Source organism: Salvia miltiorrhiza, chromosome 2, assembly GCF_028751815.1.
Source record: "Salvia miltiorrhiza cultivar Shanhuang (shh) chromosome 2, IMPLAD_Smil_shh, whole genome shotgun sequence".
Lineage (NCBI taxonomy): Eukaryota > Viridiplantae > Streptophyta > Magnoliopsida > Lamiales > Lamiaceae > Salvia > Salvia miltiorrhiza.
Genome location: NC_080388.1, coordinates 49,482,430 through 49,505,353, shown reverse-complemented (window position 1 = coordinate 49,505,353; position 22,924 = coordinate 49,482,430). Strand labels below are relative to the sequence as shown.

General features: G+C 38.3%; 2 protein-coding genes and 1 pseudogene across 2 annotated transcripts; 1 reads left to right on the top strand and 2 right to left on the bottom strand.

Annotated features, from left to right (window-relative positions):
- Nucleotides 1–7,502: 7,502 nt before the first annotated feature.
- LOC131009658 (uncharacterized) lies at nt 7,503–14,707 on the bottom strand. Its single transcript, XM_057937070.1, has 3 exons — nt 13,985–14,707; nt 7,963–8,575; nt 7,503–7,704 (listed from the first exon to the last, which is right to left on the bottom strand). Exons 1-3 carry the CDS (start codon nt 14,603–14,605, stop codon nt 7,691–7,693), a joined length of 1,248 nt encoding a protein of 415 aa, XP_057793053.1. The 5' UTR covers nt 14,606–14,707; the 3' UTR covers nt 7,503–7,690.
- Nucleotides 14,708–18,292: 3,585 nt separating this feature from the next.
- On the top strand, nt 18,293–19,510 carry LOC131011942 (histone H4-like; annotated as a pseudogene).
- Nucleotides 19,511–20,790: 1,280 nt separating this feature from the next.
- LOC131009657 (protein SRC2-like) lies at nt 20,791–21,495 on the bottom strand. Its single transcript, XM_057937069.1, has 2 exons — nt 20,958–21,495; nt 20,791–20,795 (listed from the first exon to the last, which is right to left on the bottom strand). Exons 1-2 carry the CDS (start codon nt 21,493–21,495, stop codon nt 20,791–20,793), a joined length of 543 nt encoding a protein of 180 aa, XP_057793052.1.
- Between the last annotated feature and the right edge of the window lie 1,429 nt (nt 21,496–22,924).

Here is a 22,924-nt window from a genome sequence, read left to right as displayed (position 1 = left end):
ACCATTAAGGATGCCTTTACATGTACCATATGTACTGTTGTATATGATTTCGTAAGCTTATAATCCAGTTTGTATACTCTGGAGTTGTAAAGTTTACTCTGGTGAAGTTGCCAGAGCAGAGGAATCACTGCTGGCAGACCAGAGGAATCGGTACGCCAGAGGAATCGGTTCGTCAGAGGATTCGCTGCTGGCAGACCAGAGGACTCGGTTCGCCAGAGGAATCGGTTCGTCAGAGGAATCGGTCTTCTGCCAGAGCAGAGAGATCGCGCCGCTGGCAGAGCAGAGAGGTCGCGCTGATGCCAGAGTCAGAGCCGAGGCATATCAGTCAGAGTTGCCAAGGCAGAGTCAACACTCCAGAGACAGAGTCAAAGTTTCTTTTGCAGAGCTAACTGTTTTGCATAACGGTTTCTTTGATGGTTGTTTACAGCTCGTTATTTTCAAAGTTTGCTATATAATGAGCAATTGGGTGTCTAATGTAAAAAAAACACCAGTCAACACTTGTAACACCTTGTAAAATTCTCAGTTCGCGAATCAATAGTAGAAGTTCCCTTTCTTGGTCCCGTGGATGTAGGGTTTCAGCCCGAACCACGTAAATCTTTTGTGTTCATCGCAATTTCTTCGTCAATTCTTAACAAGTGGCGCCGTCTGTGGGAATTCTTGATCCACAACCGACGCAGGAATGTCGATGCCACGAATTGAGACCGAGAAGTTTACGGGGAAAAATGATTTTGGGTTATGGCGTATCAAGATGCGTGCATTGTTAACCCAGCAAGGTTTGGCGGCAGCTCTAAAAGGGGATGATGAATCTTCTTCATCGGCGGTTACAAGGGATTCCGCGGCAGCTATGGAGGCAGAACTCAAGAAAGCAGAAATGCGTGAGAGGGCCCATAGCCTTATCATCCTATGCCTAGGTGATAAGGTTTTGAGGGAGGTAGCCAGGGAGAAATCTGCAGCAGCGGTGTGGGCAAAGTTGGAGGCGATTTACATGACGAAATCGCTTGCGAATCGGTTGTTCTTGAAGCAAAGGTTGTACTCCTACAGAATCTTGGATGGAAAACCGATTGATGATCAATTGGAGATATTCAATAAGATCATTGATGATCTTGAAAATGTTGATGTGCGAATAGGAGATGAGGATCAAGCAATTATCCTACTCAATGCTCTCCCGAGTTCATATGATCAACTCAAGGATGCTATGTTGTATGGGAGAGAAAGTGACATCACAGTGGAGGAGGTTCAGTGCTCTGAAATCTAAGGAACTGCAGAAGGCATCATCAACATCAGCTCACAAGAAAGAGTCTGTTGGTGAGGGCTTGACTGTAAAACAGAAAGGGGATAAATCCAAGAAATCCAAGAAGGAATTCAAGAAGGGTAAACAGGAGAAGGGAAACAAGAACTCTGATGATGATATTCAAACTTGCTATCACTGCAAGAAGCCGGGCCATTGGAAGAGGGACTGCCACATTTGGAAGAAAAACCAAAAACAGTCCAACACTACCAAGAAGCAAGAGCCCAATGAGCAAGAGCAGTGTGACACTGCAGAGGCTTTGAATGTGATGCAAGGTGATTTGGATGACCAATGGATACTGGATTCAGGGTGTTCTTTCCACATGTGTCCAGTTAAAAGTTGGTTTACTGATTTGCAATTTCAATCGGAAGGAACAGTGGTTCTTGGAAATAACCAGACCTGTGAAATCAAAGGAAATGGGAGTATAAAGTTCAGACTGCATGATGGCACCATCAGGACTTTGATGGAGGTGAGGTACATCCCTAGTCTAAAAAGGAATCTGATATCCCTTGGATCTCTTGAAACGAAGGGGTATGAATGGAGATCTGTAAAGGGTGGAGTTGTTGTCACCAAAGACAACAAGGTCATTTTGAAGGGGATGAGGAGGAATGATTTGTATTACTTAGAAGCCACAGCCATCACAGGGCAGTCTGACTCTATGAAGAAGGATGATTCAATCTTGTGGCATAAAAGATTGGCTCATGTTGGAGAGAAATGGCTCAATCAGTTGCTGAAACAGAACAAGATCAGTAACCCTATTCCATTCAAGGTGGACATATGTGAGCAGTGCATCTTAAGCAAAAGTAAGAGACTCCCATTTGATACAGGTAAACATACATCTAAAGCTCCTCTGGATTATGTTTACTCTGATTTGTGGGGACCAACACAAACTGAAAGTCTTGGAAAAGGGAGATATTACATGTCTATAATGGATGATTACTCTAGGAAGTTGTGGATGTTCATCTTGAAGGATAAAACTGAGGCACTAGAGAAATTCAAAGTGTGGTGTAATGAGGTGGAGACTGAAAAGGCAACCAAGGTGAAGTGCCTGAGGACTGATAATGGTTTGGAATTTGTGTCCAAGGAATTCAATGATTTCTGCTCTGGAAGGGGAATCCAGAGACACAAGACAGTCCCAGGAACTCCACAGCAGAATGGGGTTGTTGAGAGGATGAATAGGACCATTCTGGAAAGGATAAGGTGTATGTTGTTTGACTCAGGGATGCCAAAGAAATTCTGGGCAGAGGCTGCTGTCACTGCAGCCTATTTGATCAACAAATCTCCTTCATCCGCTATTGAATTCAGAATTCCAGATGAGCTCTGGTATGGTTCTACATCCAACTATTCACATTTGAAGATTTTTGGGTGCAGAGCATACATACATGTCAGACAAGAGAAGCTTGAACCAAGGGCCTTAAAATGTGTGATGTTGGGCTACCCCAAGGGTGTGAAGGGGTACAAGTTGTGGTGCACTGAACCAGGAATGGGGAGAGTATACATCAGCAGAGATGTAGTTTTTTATGAAGCTCTCATGCCTTATAAAGTAGGATCTGATCCAGAGAAAGAAAATGCAGATGGTAAAATTTTGTTGGATGAATTGTTTGATAGAAACCATGCTGATAATGAATCAGGTGGAGCAACTGAAGTCTCTCAACAAGCTGCAGATGATGAAGATGTTGGGAGCAGCTCTGATAATCTAAGCTCATACCAACTAGCAAGGGATCGAGCAAGGAGGCAGCCCAAGCCACCTCAGAGATATAACCAAGCTGAGATGGTATACTTTGCTTTGAGCATTGCAGAGGAGCTGGAGTATCAGGAGCCCAAATCCTATGCAGAGGCTATGAAGGGACCAGAGAGAGAACAATGGCTCTTAGCCATGAAGGAGGAGATGAACTCTCTTGAAAGGAATGGTACCTGGATACTGGTGTCAAAGCCACTGAACAAGAAATTAGTAAGCTGCAAATGGATCTTCAAGAAGAAGATTGAGGTTATTGGGAAGGAGCAGACCAGGTACAAAGCAAGATTGGTGGCAAGAGGTTTCACTCAAAAGGAGGGAATTGATTATAATGAAGTATTCTCACCTGTGGTTAAGCATACTTCCATCAGAGTTATGCTGTCAGTTGTAGCTCAGTTTGATATGGAGCTTGAGCAGATGGATGTTAAAACCGCATTTCTACATGGAGAGTTGGAGGAGAAGATCCATATGGTCCAGCCTGAGGGGTTTGTACATCCAGAGACAAGCAACAAGGTATGTTTACTTCAGAAAAGCTTATATGGTCTCAAACAGAGTTCAAGGCAATGGTACAAAAGGTTTGATGAGCATATGGAGTTGATGGGATTCACAAAGTCTGCATATGATAGCTGCGTTTATTTGAAGAAAAGGAATGAAGTTACTGTTGCATATTTGCTGCTATATGTAGATGACATGTTAATAGCTAGCAAAGATAAGGCTGAAATCAAGGTAATCAAAGATGGTTTGAATCAAGAGTTTGAAATGAAAGATCTTGGTGCAGCCAAAAGGATTATTGGGATGGATATCGTGAGAGACAGGAAGGCTGGAAAGCTATGGTTATGTCAAAAAGATTACATATTGAAGATGTTAAGGAAATTCAATATACATGAATCAAAGGCTGTTACAGTGCCCCTAGCTGTTCATCTGCAACTCTCAGATAAACAGAAACCAAAGAATGACATAGAGAGACACCAAATGATAAATATACCTTACTCAAATTTAGTGGGAAGCTTGATGAACACAATGGTCTGCACTAGGCCAGACATTGCACAAGCTATAAGTGTTATGAGCAGGTATATGGTGGATCCTGGTAGAGAGCATTGGGAAGCTCTCAAGAAGGTGCTGAGGTACTTAAAGGGCAGTGCAGACAGAGCTGTTTTGTTCAAGAGGAAGGAAGACATCAGCAAGCCTTTCTTGATGGGATACACTGACTCTGACTATGCTGCTAACACAGACAACAGGAGATCTCAGTCAGGTTACATTTTCACACTCTTTAGATCAGCTGTTAGTTGGAAATCTTCATTACAATCTGTAGTTGCATTATCAACCACTGAAGCAGAGTACATGGCTGCAACCGAAGCTGTCAAAGAAGCTGTGTGGCTCAAAGGATTAGTGCACGATTTTGGTATTGAGGAAAGTTCTGTAACTTTGAAGTGTGACAGTCAGAGTGCTTTGTATCTTATGAAACATCAAACTTTTCATGAGAGATCTAAGCACATAGATGTCAGAATGCATTTCATAAAGGATATAGTTGATCAAGGACTGGTGAAGATGGAAAAAGTTGGGACGGAGGAGAATGCAGCTGATGCGCTGACTAAGGCTTTGCCTACTGCTAAGTTTGAGCATTGTCTTAAGTTGGTAAATCTGCTGATTTGAAGTTTGATATAGAATTAAAATGTTTCGGAGAAAGAACTGGAGCCTTTGTTATTGTTGTCGATTATTAGCTTAGAAATCAGGTGGATATTTGTTGTATATGATTTCGTAAGCTTATAATCTAGTTTGTGTACTCTGGAGTTGTAAAGTTTACTCTGGTGAAGTTGCCAGAGTAGAGGAATCACTGCTGGCAGACCAGAGGAATCGGTACGCCAGAGGAATCGGTTCGTCAGAGGATTCGCTGCTGGCAGACCAGAGGACTCGGTTCGCCAGAGGAATCGGTTCGTCAGAGGAATCGGTCTTCTGCCAGAGCAGAGAGATCGCGCCGCTGGCAGAGCAGAGAGGTCGCGCTGATGCCAGAGTCAGAGCCGAGGCATATCAGAGTCAGAGTTGCCAAGGCAGAGTCAACACTCCAGAGACAGAGTCAAAGTTTCTTTTGCAGAGCTGACTGTTTTGCATAACGGTTTCTTTGATGGTTGTTTACAGCTCGTTATTTTCAAAGTTTGCTGTATAATGAGCAATTGGGTGTCTAATGTAAAAAAACACCAGTCAACACTTGTAACACCTTGTAAAATTCTCAGTTCGCGAATCAATAGTAGAAGTTCCCTTTCTTGGTCCCGTGGATGTAGGGTTTCAGCCCGAACCACGTAAATCTTTTGTGTTCATCGCAATTTCTTCGTCAATTCTTAACATGTACGTACCTGACTTGTGTTACGCATTAACGAAAATTTTACAATAGGAAGAAATGGTGACAGAAAATCACAAAGAAACAAGGGCATTGATGGACAAATTATATACAATTACAATGAAATGCTCTAGTAATCCAAACTTGTAAATCAATCACTAATTAAATAAATTTGGGATATCCTTTTTTGATGAATCAGCAAAGATACCGAAAACCTGATGAGGACGGAAACAAGAGAAATGGATGAAATAAGATAATATTATGATGGAAACATTGAAGAGTGATCACGAATTTGAACCATATATATGAAAACCGTAGGAGATATTCAATCTCCCGTGAGGATCCCCCTGCACAGGGCATGTCACAGCGTTCTCAGACTTATCAAAGAGATTGGTGAGGCATAATTTGACTTCACCAATAAACGTGTGCCCCACACTTCTCTTATAATACAGCCGCACCGTGAGGTCCTCTCCTGTTTCGAGGACAGACTTGGTTACCGGGTAATGAGCCTCAAAGTTCCACGTGGGATTCGTCCCTCCTGCCACGTCAACGTCTGTTTTCTTGACGGCGCCGCCGTCCAGTCGAACCTCCGCCGGCGTGCGCATGTAAGATTGTCGGCGGAAACAAGAGTTAAATAGAAAGCTGTGGCATCCGCGAACTGTGTCCTTGGATTGTGGCCCATAACTCTTGAATTGTAGTATTGCTTTGACATTGTTTTGTATTGACTATTCTATTGGGTTTGTGTTATCGGAATTCATGTGCTCGACATATATACATATACAGTAGTTGATACCTTTCAGAATTGGTCATACTCCCTCCGTCCCACTCCAATAGGCTCACTTCATTTGGGCACGGAGATTAAGAAAACTTACTTTTTAGTAGAAAAGTGGTAGTAAAGTGGTGTGGTCCACACCAATTAAGTACCATTTTTTTACCTAAAAAGGAAACTGAGCCTATTGGAGTGGGACAACCCAAAAAGGAAACTGAGCCTATTGGAGTGGGACGGAGGGAGTATCTTCTATTGCATCAACATCTTGTACTTTGGTTGACTTTGTATGTTGTCTGACTTGTACGTTCTCACTAAATCAAGACAATTGGACAATTGGATGAGTTACTCTACATATAATTGGTCGTGCCACTTGAAACTAGTTGAGTTTATAACTAATTGGCGTCATACATATAATAGGGAGTTTTAAATTTGAGTCAATGAGCAATTCTAGTCCATGCCACTTAGTGAAAACAATGCTAATCATCTATACTATACATAATAATATAAAAAAGTTTTTTGGGCAGAAAATATAGATTTCCCTATTATATATTCTTATTATAGATTTAATTTTAAAAGTAATTGTGTAAATTATTTACTATATATTTAAATAATTGTATATTAATTCATTATATATTAAAATATTACAAAAATATATTCACTAATTACATTACTACCTTATCCAAAATCTATTTGATACATATTTGAAACTCTTTTCAGAATCCTGAAAAAAGATAAATATTCTATAAAATCTAACTACTTAATTATGATAAATGAAAATAATAATAAATATATCTCATATACACGAAATAGTCTAAATTGTATATAAAGGTTATCATACCTTATTATGTATTACCTCCATCCAACAAGTGTACCACTTGGACACACATTTTGAGAAAATAATTGGTACATATGTGTTAAGTAGAAAGAGAGAAAGAGAAAGAGAGGAGATGGGGGAGAGGGAGGGAGAGAGATGTCATCGGCTGGCGGCGGAGTTGCCGGAGGAGGATGCGGCTGTTGTCTCAGAGAGAGGGAGCGAGAGTTCGAGAGAGGAAAGCAAGAAAAGGAAGAAGAGAGAATGGAGAGAGAGAGAGAGAAAAGGGGCTGATTTTAGAATTTTCCTTTTTTTTTTTCAGGCGGGTCAGGGACGGTTCCAAGTTCGAGTGGGATCTGGAGCGGGTCAGGGACGGTTCCAAGTTCGAGTGGGATCTGGGGCGGGTCAGGGACGGTTCGAGGTTCAGGTGGCGGGCAATCCTATTGCACCATGCAATCAAAAATGTAATGTATGAAACATTCATATATCACAAGTCAAATACGTGACAAGAAGATGCATTTTAATTTATGCTCTCCATTGGGGATGAAAATGCAATACTGAAACTTAAAGAAATTAAACCTTTTATTTTTTCAAGAAATTAAAACAATTAAACCTTAAAACTGCCTTTGCTTCAGAGACTGGAAAGTGGAAATGGCAGCAATATTAAAGCTCAGTCCTATGTTACATGGACTGATGTTTACGCAAAGTCACCGCCGGTGTCTCCCTCTCTACGACCATATTCACGAAACGTGCTACGCTGTTGCACCTACATATATAATTCATGTTTCAAGACCAATGGCTTTAATTTAGTCAAATGCCTATTTGTTCATGACTTCGTGTAAGTAATTGGATTACATTCATTACTTTCCAAATACCAACAAAGCGTATTAGATCCATCCAAACAGTTAAATTCAAAGTGTACAAATCTCAAATGAGCAATGGAATGTATAAATCAGCCGGCCTTAGTATGTTGGAAATATCGCTTTAGCAAAAACAAAAAAAAAGTCTGGTGTTCAATCCTCACCGCCGCTCCTTGAAGAAGCGTCGTAGAATACATCCTCCTCAACAGGAACAACCTCCGAAGCCTCGGAGGGTCTCGGATCATCACCATCTTCGTCGCGATCGGAATCACCATCCAAGAGGAGCATGGCCCCTCCGACGAGCACCAAAAACCCTACGGTCTCAAACGCCGTCTTCCAGCCCGATGACGGCTGCCTGACAAACATCCTGTCGCTAAAACTGTAGAGCAAATTGAGCCTCCCGCCCCCGGCCACGTCATAGCTCAGAATCTTGCGCGATTTCTGGCCCATATCAAACAGGCTCTTCACCGGAATCTTCACTTTTCCGACGAACCTGTCGCCTAGAGTCCTCCTGCACACCAGCTTGACCGTGACGCTGAGTCCCGGGCGGCGGACGGTGGACTCGCTGACGGTGTAATGGGCGACGAAGTTCCACCTGGGATTGGTGCCGCCCTCGTAGTCCACGTGGCTCTTCTTGGTGGTTTTGGACTCTCCCTTGAGCGAGACCTTGGCGTACACTTTCATCCGACCGCTGGTTCGGACATCGGGGAGATGTTGGGCGGAGACCAGCGTGATTTCGAGTTTTCTGCACTCCATTAATGCTGTCTCTGTGGAGATCTTTTATTTGGAGATGAAGAAGGAAACTGGTGAAGTGGTGGAATTGTCGGCCTCGAACTCGACATATAACTTGATAATGCCTTTAACTAATTGGTTCAACTAACTAGTTTCTACTATTATTATAAGGTTTGGCCGGTTTGTGATGAGAAGACTAATTTTTCACTCATATAAAAATATGATTGTTTTACCTGATTTTTAGGTAACAAGTTTAGGTTAATCTCCTTATTTGATCTCGTAGATTTGCAGCCATAGATTTCTCTTTCATGCACAATCGCTTTGCCGTGTTTCTTTTTTTTTTTTTTTCCGTTGAAAAAAAGATGCTTAGAAAATTGGTATTGACGATGCACTAATTTATTTTGTGGATTAAATGCTTAATTTTGATGAAAATTTTGAATGACATGATTAGTCTACGTTCTGATGAGTATATTTCATTGCTCTAGATCGAATTTTGGTCATTTATATTGAAAATGAAGGATTGAAGTTTGGGATAAGATCATATATTAACACAAATTAATACTTATCGAGCTGGTTTTGTTTAAGAATTTAAATTAAATTTCTAATTTTATTAGACCTTAGAGGCGCTCTATGCACACAATCCCAGTCCCAAATGCCGATTGCCAGGATTCACCCGAGGCGAGGTGGGTGGCCACGCTTGCAAGCTCACTAGCATGTGCACATTATGTGCAACATTTAGAGGAAAAAATAAAATAATAATTTTCCTTAGTAAAATATAGACTGTAGTGTCGATCGGTTTGGGTTCAGTTACCCGTACCCGAATTTTCGGTTACCCGAACCCGAAATTGTCAAATTTCAATAACCGTTCCCGAACCGTTTTAAGAGTTCGGTTACCCAATACCCGCTTCGGTTAACCAATTGGGTTATTTAGGTATCCGAAATACCCATTTAAAAAATAAAATTCAAAATATGATATAGCAAGTATGTCATTGAAATTCAAAACAAATCCAAAATCAATAACATCAATTATTTCATAACTAATTCCCAGCGGATATAGCAAGTATTTCATTGAATCAAATCCATGAACAATTATTGGCATTCATGAACAATTCTACAAATTAAAAGAGTACTGCTACAGTGCTACATCACAACAAATTCAAAGAAAATCAAACGAATTGAATCTAATGCCACCCGGCCCACCCCTATCACTCTACATCACAAGATTCACAACAAATTTAACAATTATTTCATTGAAATTCAGAGGTTAATTTCTAAATCATCACTCATCAGAGGTTAATTTCTAAATCATAAGCAATTTCTAAATTTGCAAGATATAGCAAGAGGTTAATCAATAGAGCTCAAACCATACCTGTGGACTGTCGGTTGCCGGAGCTCGGTGGCGCGTCGAAGCGGCCTGGACAGGAGGCTGGAGCGGCCTGGTCGCGCTTAGGGCAGTCGCGCTTAGGTAGTCGCGCTTAGGGCAGGTCGCGCTGACGGAGGGCGGTGGATGGCGTCGGACGTCGGAGAGGGTGAAGGAGGCGGACGAGATTCAGGGAGCTGGGAGGAGGTGCTAGAATTAGGGTTCTTCCGTTTAGGATTCTGAACTGATTTTCTAATCTAAATTTCTAATTTTAATTTATAAATATATTATATATGATATATATATATATATATATATATATATATATTAAATAATTAATAAAATAATTTTTGGTTATTCGGTTAACCCGATCGGTTTTTCGGGTTAACCGATAACCGAAATTTCCAAAAAAACAATAACCGAAACCGACCCAATACCTGAAATTTTCGGTTATTGGATACTCAAACCCGGGAATTTCGATTCGGTTAATTGGATACCCAAAACCCGATAACCATTTAGACAGCCCTAATTGTAATAGAGTGTATAAATTTTCGTTATTCAAATGATGAAGATATAAAAATACCCTTTTAGTTATCTATCTTTTCTTTTTTTTTTTTATTAAAATTTTGAAATTTCAGATTTTATTTTGTTAATATGCATGATTTTATAATTTTATTTTTTGAAACTATTCCACATATCATTAAACGTTTATATTTTGAATTAATGTCACTAAAACCATTTTTTACAACCATGATTTCGTAATTATTTCATATGAAAAATATTCGATGTACGAATTTAATGTAAAACCATTTTTCAGAGATAACACATTTTATTTTGTAAGTGTGGAGAGTTGGCCCAATTCTCATTAACCCCTCTGGCCCAAATCACTTCCCCAGCCCATTTCCCAAACCCTAGCCCTCTACCACATCTGATTTACCTCATCTCACTCAGCCCCCCCCCATATCCTCACTCCTCTGCGCCGCTCCATCTTTTCCGCCGCCCGTCTCCTCGATTCCCACCTCGATCCGACTTCAATGCTCCTCCCTCCTTCCCAATGACCTCCACTCCACCCCTTTTTATCCCCTCTGTAAGCCTTTGATCGAGGTAAGTTTTTCACACCATTTCTCTTGGAAGGCTCTGCTATCCCTTCTTGAAGTGTCGCCGGATTCCTGTTCGTGGTTTCCTGATTGGTGACTGTGGGTGTGAACTTCACTTCGATTGAGTGCTTGTATCGCCGGATTCCTGTCCATCGGTTTCCTGCTTGGTGATACTCTGTGGGTGTGTGAGCCACCGGAATCCTGACCATCGGATTCCTGATCTTGGTGGTTGTGCATGCGAGATTTGTGCGCTGATCTGTTCTTCCATCTCCCATTTGCCGTGATCATTGAGCTGCTGGAAGAGCCGAGCCTACTGTGGGAAAATCTGAGCCAAAGTGTCCTCAAGGACACACTTTTCCCACCTCGAATCTTCTCCGGACTTTCCTACTTTTCTGTCTTCCTTCTTTTCTCTCTTTGAATCTGTTGACTTGCTGTTTTTCTGGTGTTCTGCAGGTACACGCAGAAGAGGAAGAAGGTGCAGAAGAAGAAGACAAAGAGGAAGAAACGTGAAGAGGAGCTTGGCACTAGAGTGTCGTGTGAAGGCGGCAGGACGGTCGGGAATCAAGCGGTGAACCCTGGCTAGGCGAAGATACCCAACAGTAAGCATGTGCAAATATCTTTTACAACGGTGTTGAATTTATCCAAACATTAGACCCGACTCTGAGGAGGTCAGGGTCCCAAAATTGTGGGATGGCCCAAACTTTTTGAAGGTAAAATAATATACGAATATATTATATCCATTTATTTTCTAAATATTCTTTTGTAACTAATGCACTAGTCCGCAACTTTGTATTAGCATATTGGTCCAATGGATTATGGATAGATTTAATTAACAAGTTCTAGCGAAACTGTTTAAAAAATTGTTAAAGTGTCCCAAATTGATTGGAGATAGTGGCATGATTATTGGAAATGTATTTGGGGTTGCATCCCCAAATTAGTAGGGGTGAGCATCGGTTCGGTTCGGTGCAAAATCGAACCAAAAACTCAAAATCGAAAATCGAACCGATGCTCAAATTTGGCACCGAACCGCACCAATCATAGATGCCAAACCGAACCGATGGCGAATTTCACGTCTGAAGAGGGACGCCGGGAAACTAGAAACTGGAAGAGGGCCGCCGGGAGAGGGACGCCTGAAACTGGAAACATCGAGAGAGGGACGCCTGAAACTTGAAATTGGAAGACGGCCGCCGGGAGAGTGATGCACCGGAAGGGGAGTCTGGGCTGTTGGCGACGCGAAGGAGTGGCGGACGGCAGGCTGCAGCGGACGAGGACGGCAGCAGGCAGTCGCGCCTGGGCAGGGGACGACTGACGCGGACGGCAGCGGGCCTCGCGCCTACACGCGCGCCGACGATCGCCGGACTGCCGGAGCCGGAGGGCAGAACTGCATGGCGTGGAGAGCAGAAGAGAGGAGTATGGAATGGAAGGGAGAGAGCGGCGGGTAGGCTGGGAGGAGAAATTCAAATTGTGAATTATGAATTAGGGTTTTACTTTTAGGTTAAAAAATTAGAAAAATAATTATATATAATAAAATATTAAATGTATCGGTTCGGTTCGGTTTAAAACCGAACCAAAAAATTGAAACCGACACCAAACCAAAATTTTTTGGTTTTTACTTTTCAAAATCGAACCGAAAACCGAACCAATAGAATTGGGACCGAACTGCACCAATCCGGTTCGGTTCGATTTTCAGTATCGGTTCGGTTTCTGCTCACCCCTACAAATTAGACCATTAGAGGGTTTTACATTTGGGAGGTGGTTGGAGGAGAGAGGAGAGAGGGGAGGTGATTCCACCACATCTGACACGCACAAGGTGAGAGAATTTTTTATTTTATTTTTAGTTTCTCTCATTTTTTATTTTTGTTTTCCGTTTATACTTTTTCTTTTTTCACTTTTTTTTTCACTTCTCTCTTCTTCTTCTTTTTTATTATTTTAAAAAAAGTATTTATTTTTATTGGTTTCAATTTAGGATATTTAATTTTTAAAACTGAAATTTGCTTTTGTATTAAATAATTTGCTTTAAATAAACAAATCTTTATTACTATTTAATGATATTATATAAAATTTAAAAAATAATTAGTTTATTTTTATATTAATTAAAAATATCTATTACATTAATTTTACTATATCTAAAGAATGAGAATGTGAAACTCAAATAAAATGTGAATAAATATTAAATTAATTGAGAGTGGGTCCACAACGATGTCAGCAAAATCCTGAGTTTGAGGAAGTATTGTTGAAGATGAAAATAGAAGGATGAGAATATGATGGTGTGTTTAAGATAATATCAGCAAAAACCTTAAAATGAGGAGGTATTACTGGATATGGTCTTATATGGTGACACAACCCTTCTCCCTTATAAAATCTTTTAAGGGAGGATTGGGCCCAATATTAATTTCTAATATGGTATCAGAGCCAACTCAATCCAATGATGGACCCCCCCCCCCAATATCGTTGTCAATATATGGTGTTTGGGATAATTCACGCTGCGCGTGAGGGGGGTGTATTAATTAAAGTATCCCACATTGGTTGGCATGAGCCACTTTATATGGTGAAGCAACTAGATCTTCCTTATAAAGCTTTTTAAGGAAGGATTTGGCCCAATATTCATTTGTAATAAAAATCAAATGTGAATATTGTTGATATAGTGTTGATATATCTAGGAGGGGGGGGTGTATTAATTAAGGGAAGATTGGGCACAATATTCATTTCTAATAAAAATCAAATGTGAATAGTGTTGATATATCTACTGAAATTCAGAATATAAGTAAGAAGAAAGTCTCAAAACAAATGATACTATAAATGATTTTGCAAATAAAACAACGAGAAGAATAATTTTTGTATGAATAATAGATAGATCATATTTTTATTTCACATTTTCATGATGGCCCATCTTCATTGTTTTGCCTAGCTAGAGCCTGTTTTTGTGAGACAAACATTTTATTTGAATCGAAACCTCATGACCCATCAAAACAACGTATGTATCTATGTGATACTTCAAACATAACAATCAATACAAACGAACAATACATTTTCCTCGATAGTCTTCTTCTTCATCCCCATCCAAAAAGTAGTAAGAATCAGAAAAAGAATGAGCGAGTGCAGTAGAAAACGGCGCCAACGTGAAGGCTTGGGTTGGTCGTGGTCGGAGTCTCCGCCTAAGAGGAGCACGACTGCAGCCGCCAGCATGAAACAGCCGAGCGCCGTCTTCCAGGCAGACGGCAGCCCTTCCCTTCCCTCACTAAAACTGTGCATCAAATCCAGCGTCCCCTCCGGAGTCCCGGCCACCTTGTAGCTGGATCTCAACCCCGTGTTATACAGACTCCTCACAGGAATCATGACGTCGCCGATGAATCTGTCTCCCAGAGTTCTCTTGCACCACAGCTGCACCACCACGTTGACTCCATGCCGCCGGACAGTTGACTCGCGGACCGTGTAATCCACCACGAAGTTCCACGTCGGATTCGTCTTGCCCTCATAGTCAACGGGGGATTTCATGGTGGTTTTGGGTTCGCCTTCGATTGAAACCTTGGCGTAGACTTTCATCTTCCCTAGAAGTCGGACGTCGGGGAGGTCTTGGGCTGACACAACTGTTATTGTCAGATTTCTTCGCGCCATCATTCAACGCTTGTAATGTCGGAATTTTTTTTTGGTGAGATTTTGAATTGTGGATCGAAATGCCCATCAATCATGATCTTTAATTCATAGTTAGGTTTACTTTGTCCACCAACTCAAAATAACTATATTACTTTTCTTTTTCATGTTGAACTAGTAGTTGTGTTCATTTTCACATTAAATATTCTCTATTGCCAATTTGTGTGACATATGCTATTACATATTTAGACTGTTGGGAACTTTATGGAATATCCTAATCCTTGTTTTGATGATACCAAAATCCATAGGTTTCATTTGTAATAAACTAGAACTGCTCGAACTCAAGTGTTAGAGTTCTTTTTCTAGTTTAGTTGCTGTTCTGAAGACTGAAGAACGAAGGACTGAAGACTGAAGTTGTCGAATGAAGTATCAGTCGAAGAATCAGTCTTGAACTGATTACTTAATGCGTGCCACGTGGAATCAGCGGACCCATACTAAAGTCAAGTATCAGTTAAACATTCTTCCTCGGACTGAACCTCCAACGTTCAAAGGAAGCCACATACTCCAAAAGTACAGCCGCATTAAATGCAGAGATCTCAGGATCGTCTTTTCTCTGCAGAGGTCATTCCTATTTGGTGACTACTTTATCAGAGACGTCGCATCTCCTGCTCTTCAACATAGCCGTTCTCACCAAACAAGGAACCTCGAAGATTGAAGCCTCAGCCCAAGTTCAAATTACTCTCTAACAGAAGAAATCTTGAAGACCTTCTCTGCCAACGGATCTATTCAAGACTTCTCCTATAAGTAGCGCTCGAGGATCACTTCAATCTTCATCGATTCAACAACATAAGCTGAAGCTCTGCCAAAATTGCTTCTCAGCCAAAGCCCAAATTCCCCAGAGCTTGAATCGAAGAAGAGAATCCCAAAGCCAAAAATCAGTTACTGCTGATTACATAAATTTTCTTAGACCTTAGGCAAACCTTGATTATCCAAAGCCTAGGTCAAACTAACTCCAAAGAACTTGTTGTTTGAAGTTCAGTTGGCAAGATTTCAAACCTCGCTTCGACCGATAGAATCGAGTGTTTGAGTTGCAAAGGAGTTTAGGAAGGTACTCTGACTCCGTGAAATCCTAGTGTCAGTTCGTGCTAGGAGTGAGAAATCCAACGCTGAGTGAAGGTTAAGATTGCCACATTATATTTTTGTATAAATTCTAGATCCTAATTTCATAATATTGTCACATGTTAATTATTCACAAATACAATAGTAAGTGTCACATAAATCGACAATAGAAGACCTGATCAATCGCGTTTTTTAGTTTGTCCTTTTCTTGTAATTAGAATCGAGACTTGCCTGTTCGAATATAGGAAGTGTTGTGGGATAATTTATTTAATATTGGAGGAATTTCTTCTAATTTGAAAGTGAAAATATATATATGAGGAATGTGGACATGTGTGTACTCGATCGAAAGAAAGAACAACTTTTTTACTCTTCTCAATTCACTGCAATAATTCTCGTAGCCGCCATTCATAGTTAACAACGTTGGTTAAGTCACCGACTTGGAAATCGATAGAGTACAAGCATCTCTGATCCAGAGATTAACTATTTTTATACTATTTTTATAAATGCAAGTTGCATTTCAACTTGCTAATTATTTTAATTAGGTCCTATGTATCCTTTATAAGGAGAATGAGATGTATTTAGTGTCTCGAAATTTTGTTCGTATTATCATATTTATTTTTATACTCCATATGTCTCATAAAAATATAGTACTCCCTCTGTCCCAAACGAAATGTCATGTTTTCCTTTTTGGGTTGTCCCAAACGAAATGTCATGTTTCCTTTTTTGGCAATACAATCTCTCTCTATACTTAATATTTAAATAATTTCCACCAACCCACTTTATCTATTTTATACACATTTCTTAATCTCCGTGCCGAAAAGAAATAGGCCATTTCGTTTGGGACGGAGGGAGTAGTATATAATTTGAAATGGCACGAATTTTAAGAAATCCTGAATGGTCTCACATTACTTGTTATGTTTAGTGTGAAAATTATTACTATAAATGAGTTGTGCATGTTTTTATATAATGGACGAAAAATAAAAATTATGCATGTTTTTATGGGACGGATGTAGTATTTCTTAATTTAATATTTTAAAAAATAATTTTGTTATAGTATCATAAATTATATTTAATTTTTAATTTTAAAAAAATTATACCTTTTATTTTAAATTTATCAATCCTAATAATTAATTATAAATTAATAAGCATAAAAATTCATAATTGAATGAAAGAATTCCTAATTAATAATAAAAAAAATTAAATTGAAGCAAACAAAATTGAAAGTAAAGAAAAAAAATATGAAAGAAAATAGAAAAAATTGAAAAACAACAATCAACATACTTAAGCTAAATAAGTTGAATTCCATCTTTCAAATCCATTTATTCTCAGTCCACCTGCCTTAGAATACTCAAGTTGAAAATTAAATTAAAGAGCAAAAAAGATTTTAGAATCTACTAACTTGTGTAATCTTCCCATACATCAGTACATACTCGCCCCGAGATCAACACTCTTACTCTTACTCTGAATTTTGAAAATTAAAATTTTCGCTCCCTATGGAATTTGAACCCAGTACCTTAAATTTATCCAACAAATTATAATCATTAACTGTATATCTTGATGATCTAAAAGTTGAAAACGGTTCCTATTTTATATTTGGAAAGGAGTTTTATTGTAGCTCATCCCAATATATATTAAATCATAGATTGGGTTCGAATCCTATAGGAAACGAAAATTTTAATTTTCAAAATTCAAACATTTGCACATCAAATTCATATGTATTCTACATAGAATTTATACATTTACAGTGTAAATGCTCAAAGATTAAATCTCAACCGTTAGATTATCTGTAGGCTAAAATAAAAATATCGTTTAGAATATAAAATATGAACCATTTTTAACCCTTAGATAATCAAGATATCTATGATTGATTCATTACCTTGTTGAATGAATTTATGGTCCTGAGTTCGAATCTCATAGGTAGCGAAAATTTTATTTTTCGCAATTCAGACATTTACAAAGAGTATTCAGACATGTTCTACATTGAATTCTTATATTTTACCTAATTCATATTTTATAATTTAAGAAGGAACAATCCAAAATAGAAATTTTGTCACTTAAAGTGGGACGAAGAAAGTATTTTTTTATCATATTATTATAGATATTATATTTTCATAATGGTAAAATACCCACGTGTATTGTTTCGTCTTAGACCTTATTTTTGTTAAGATAGACCCTTAGAGCAGTCCCATCAGAAATTTCAAAATTATGCTCCTATATTCCTCCCTAAAGCTTCCCTATTTAATTTTGGGATCTCGATTTTATAAATGCATACACCAGATCTCCTATTTTCTATATAAAAATAATAACTATGTGTGGGCCCTACTAATTATAAGCTTAAAATAAATTTAGGGTGAGTGTAAATTTAAGATTGAATTTAGGTAGGTGTAAAAAATTTTGTGGGCCCCATCCAATTTAGGGGATCTGCTGGATGCATTTTTTTTTAATCTCATTTTCAATTGTTTTAGCTTAAATTTAGAGTTAGTGATGCATTTAGGTGATGAGAGATTATATTCCCAGCCTCTGTTTTACTCTTTGTAGCCTTTATATAAAATAATAATAATAAATATTTATAAATTTACAATTTCACCCTTTAATCTATAGCCCCCAATACTTAAATGCTCAAAAAATTCGATCAATTAAATCTATTCAAACTAATCTATATCCAACAATCTCAGTCTCAAAAATCAATCTCAGCCTCTTCCACCAGTTGCCGGATGTCCTCCCTTAGACAAGCCTTATGCCGCCATCGCCATTGATTCTCCGTCATTTCACCCTGTATTGCAGTGATGCAGTGGTAGCGCCATCCAGGTGAGGACGACGACGAGCACCAGTTGTGCACCGCTGAAGCTCCGCCCCCACCTCCATGCCGAAGGTCTTGAAGGTCCACTTATTCCAGCGATAAGTTTGAAAGAGACGACGTCGGCCAGAATGGTTTCCCTGCCCTTATATCTGACAAGAACGAGTCGTTGACAATGACACCGTGGTGGATAGTTGGTCTTGTCTCGCGTCTGTTCAAAGACAGTGGCAACAAGTAGAATATATGCTAAGGTCTCTTCACATTATTCTCTAAATAACAAGAAAAAGTAATTATTGAGTTTTTTGCATAGGCTTCGCTTCTTAGACTCAGTATTGTCTGGTGATGAATGAATTAGCTAGCCTTTTGATTTTTTTTTGTTTTGTGGGATTGGGCTTTGCCTTTCCATCCTATTTTGCTGCTTATATGTGATGAAGAACAACAAACCAAGTGAAGAAGATTTTCTAAAATGGGGGTTGATTTTCTGAAACAGAGTTATAGATTAGTTTGCAGAGATTTAATCGATTAAATTTTTTATGCTTAATATTTAATTACTGAGGGTTATCCCCCCAATTCTAACCTCTCTCTCGAAACCGCCCAATCAACACCGCATGTCGGGAAGAGGCAAAGGCGGCAAGGGCCTGGTAAAAGGGCAGAGCAAAACGGCACAGGAAGGTCCTCCGCATCCAGGGGATTATGAAGCCCGCCATCTGCTGCCGTCTGCCAGAAAAGGCGGCGTTAAGCGAATCTCCAACTTCATATACGAGGAGACTCGCGGAGTGCTCAAGATTTTTTTGGAGCTTGTGATTCGCGATGTTGTCACCTACACTGACCACGCCAGGAGGAAGACTGTCACCGCCATGGACGTCGTCTGTGCTCTCAAGAGGCAGGGCATGATGCTTCTACAGTTTCAGTGGTTAATTTTTAGGATTTTCCCCCCCTTTCTACCTTTATTTTTAGGATTTTCGGTGGTTGATGTGAAGGCTGTTTTTAAGTTAATTATTGGGGCTATAGATTAGAGGGTAAAATAATAATTTTATAATTATTTATTATTATTAGGGGGCTACAAATAGTAAAATGGAGGCTATGAATAGAATCTCCCTTAGGTGATCTGCTGAGAGTGCTCTTAGAAACATTTTCAGATCTTATAATCGATCAAAGGCGGCAACGTCCACTTGGGCTTTATCCCAATAGTGGCTGCCATGTGTCCAACTATCAATTTATTAATTATTTTTTTATTTGATTTTATTCAATTTTATTATGTTTTGATTTAGTTTAATTTTATAATTGTTACTCAGGATTCACTCATCCAATTAGAATTTATAATTATTTTTTTATATTTAATATACATTTTTTTATTTAAAAATAATTATTTATGTCTATGATTTGAAAATTAAGGTATATAATTTTTTTTTAAATATATTTATTTTTATTATAAATGTTACTCCCTCCGTCCATAAAAATTGTAGTGTGATTTGAAGGGAACTAATTGTTAAAATATGATTGTGACTTTCAGTATTTTCAGAAAGATGACTATATGTTACGGAAAGTGAAAATGATGATTATATGTTACGAAAAATGAAAATGAGGACTATAGCTTCCACTTTTTATATTTACACTCCGATTTCCGACCCAAAAAATCTATTTTTCTGGCTTTTGGTGACACTTAAAGCCCGTTGCTGACGTGGCCATGCCATGTCACCTTTTGGCATTTTTTATTTCTTTTTTTGTATTATCGATTTTTTTAGCACAATATAAAATTATATATTTTTTCTTTTATTATAATAAATCCTTTTTAAAAAATATTTTTTACACTTAATAGTATATATTAAAAATCTAATTATTTAACACATCAATTATGTTAAGTTGTCTCAACAATAATATAAAGAAATATATTCAAATATTATTCGTATTTCAATGTAGTGTCCATCATCTTCTTATTTATTTATTTATTTTTATTTTTGTTAAATTAATTAATCAGTTCTAATTAGGCAATTCTAACATAAAATAAATAGATTTTATTTTAAGCTGAAATGTGCTAAAAATTTAGATAATACAAAAAAAGAAAAAAAAAATGCCAAAAGGTGATCATGGCATGGCCACGTAAAAAACGTGGTTTAGGTGTCACCAAAAGCCTGAATATTTTTTGCGGACGAAATTAATAATAAGACTACAGTTTTATGGACAAAGAGAGTAATTAGAATTAATAATATAATAATGATTTTTTATTTTTATAATAATTATAATTAAAATTGTAAAATTAACAGTGAAATACAGCATAGAACATGGGTGAGAGGATTCAATCTGAAACACACATATCTAACTATCTAATAGTTCAAACTCTACAATTAATACAAATGAACAATACATTTTCCTCGATAGTCTTCTTCTGCATCCCCATCCAAAAAATAATAATAAGTAATAAAATAATGAGCGAGGGTAGTAGAAAATGTAGGCATCGTGAACCCTGATCCGCAGGCTGCGGTTCGTCATGTTGGTCGTGAACATTCACGTAGTGATGGTTGGACTGTGTGCCTAACAGGAGCATCACTCCGCCCACCAGCATCAAACACCCGAGCGCCGTCGTCCACCAAGACGGCGGCTTCCTCACCACCATTCTCTCACTAAAACTGTACATCAAATCCAGCGTCCCTTCCGGAGTCCCGGCCACGTCGTAGCTCACAACGCTCTCCGATCTCAATCCCTTATCAAACAGTTCCTTCACAGGAATTCTGACCTCGCCGATCAGCCTATCTCCCAGACTCCTCTTGCACAGCAGCTTCACCACCACGTTGACTCCATGCCGCCGGACAGTTGACTCGCTGACCATGTAATTCACCACGAAGTTCCACCTCGGGTTCGTCCCGCCCTCATTGTCAACAAGGCTGGTATTCGCTTCGCCTTCGAGTGAAACCTTGGCGTAGACTTTCATCAACCCTAGATTTCGGAGGTTGGGGAGGTTTTGGGCTGACACAAGTGTTATTTCCAGTTTTCTGCACTCCATCATCACTTGTGTTGTGTGTGGATGATTTATGGAGAAATTTAAAATTGTTATATCTTTTATATGTGGGGATCAAGTGATCGATATATCTTTATTTGTTAGTTAAGCTGACTTCGTCCACCTACTCGGAAGTTCAAATTATCAAACAGAGCATATACTAGTATCTATACATGTTTTTCTTTTTTTGGAGGATGAACATTTATTAAAGTTGAACTAAGTAGTTGTGGTCATCTTTTTAAGATTTGGAATCGTTTTCTAGACGTTGGTGTGCGCGTAGAATTTGTAAGGAAGACTTCTTTGTGTATATGGAATGAGATGACTTCGCTTCACATCCAGTGGCGGATGCAGGATTTCCATCAAGGAGTGACAAAAAAAAATATATCAAACAAAGCTAAATATATATAAATTATCCATAGAAATCCAATCTATATCTGACCGCGACGATTCGTCATAGTTTGAAACTTATAATAGCATAATTAGAAACACAACTAAATACATCTTTTTCAATATAGACCACCAAATTATCACTCATTCATTCATCACCCATACTATTGCGTAGTCGATTCTTCACTGTTTACAACTTTTTATTGACTTTTTGATAATACTTCAACATCGATATAGCTATCCATAAAAATTCAAAGGAATAACAATTAACAAATCAATATGATTATATAAATATATGAACTTCAAACAATCAAAAGACAAAGAGAATGACGGATTTAATGATTTACCTGTGTTGTGAATTGTGATTGAAAATTGCAGGGAAAGATGGAATTTGAACTGCAAGACAGTAGTATAGCAGTGGCCGAAAATTGAATTTGAGGAGGAAGAGTGTAGGGGACGGTTGGAGTCTTGGAGAAGAATAGGAATTACTTGTTTAATATAAAGATATGTTTGTAAATAAATAATTAGTTGGGGTATAATAGATATTTCACACTCAAAATTAAGGGGTGGCAATTGCCTTCCCTTGACTCCACCTACGTCCGCCCCTGTTCACATCCTTGTTTAATTATTTTGTTTTATTTTTTATTTTTGTTTGTTTTCTTCTAGTGGTTATATTGGAAAAAATTTATGTTTTGATAACAATAAAGAATAATATTTTCATAAATTAAAAAAATTTCAATGCATTACAAATTTTTTTTATGGGCATTTCGTATATTTAAGGCATTTTTTTTATTAAAAGACAAACATAATAATGAACAACATTTTCATAAACTATATAGTTTCAATATATTACAAATCAGTTTCAATACGCTACAAACTTTTCCGTAGATTATATAGTTTTAAACACATTATTTTTAAATTAAATATATATGAGGGAATATAACAAGCAAATCAACTTTTGTAAAACAAAATTCTTTTATAATACACACACACACACACACACACACACACACACACACACATATATATATATATATATATATATATA

Bases quoted from the DNA above. Each gene is read 5' to 3' on its own strand.
- LOC131009658 (XM_057937070.1), bottom strand. From the start codon at position 14,605: ATGATGGCGCGAAGAAATCTGACAATAACAGTTGTGTCAGCCCAAGAC. The intron at 8,576-13,984 runs TGAAGTATCACA...TCCAAATAAAAG, and splicing joins TTTGTATTGATTGTTATGTT to ATCTCCACAGAGACAGCATT.
- LOC131009657 (XM_057937069.1), bottom strand. From the start codon at position 21,495: ATGGAGTGCAGAAAACTGGAAATAACACTTGTGTCAGCCCAAAACCTC.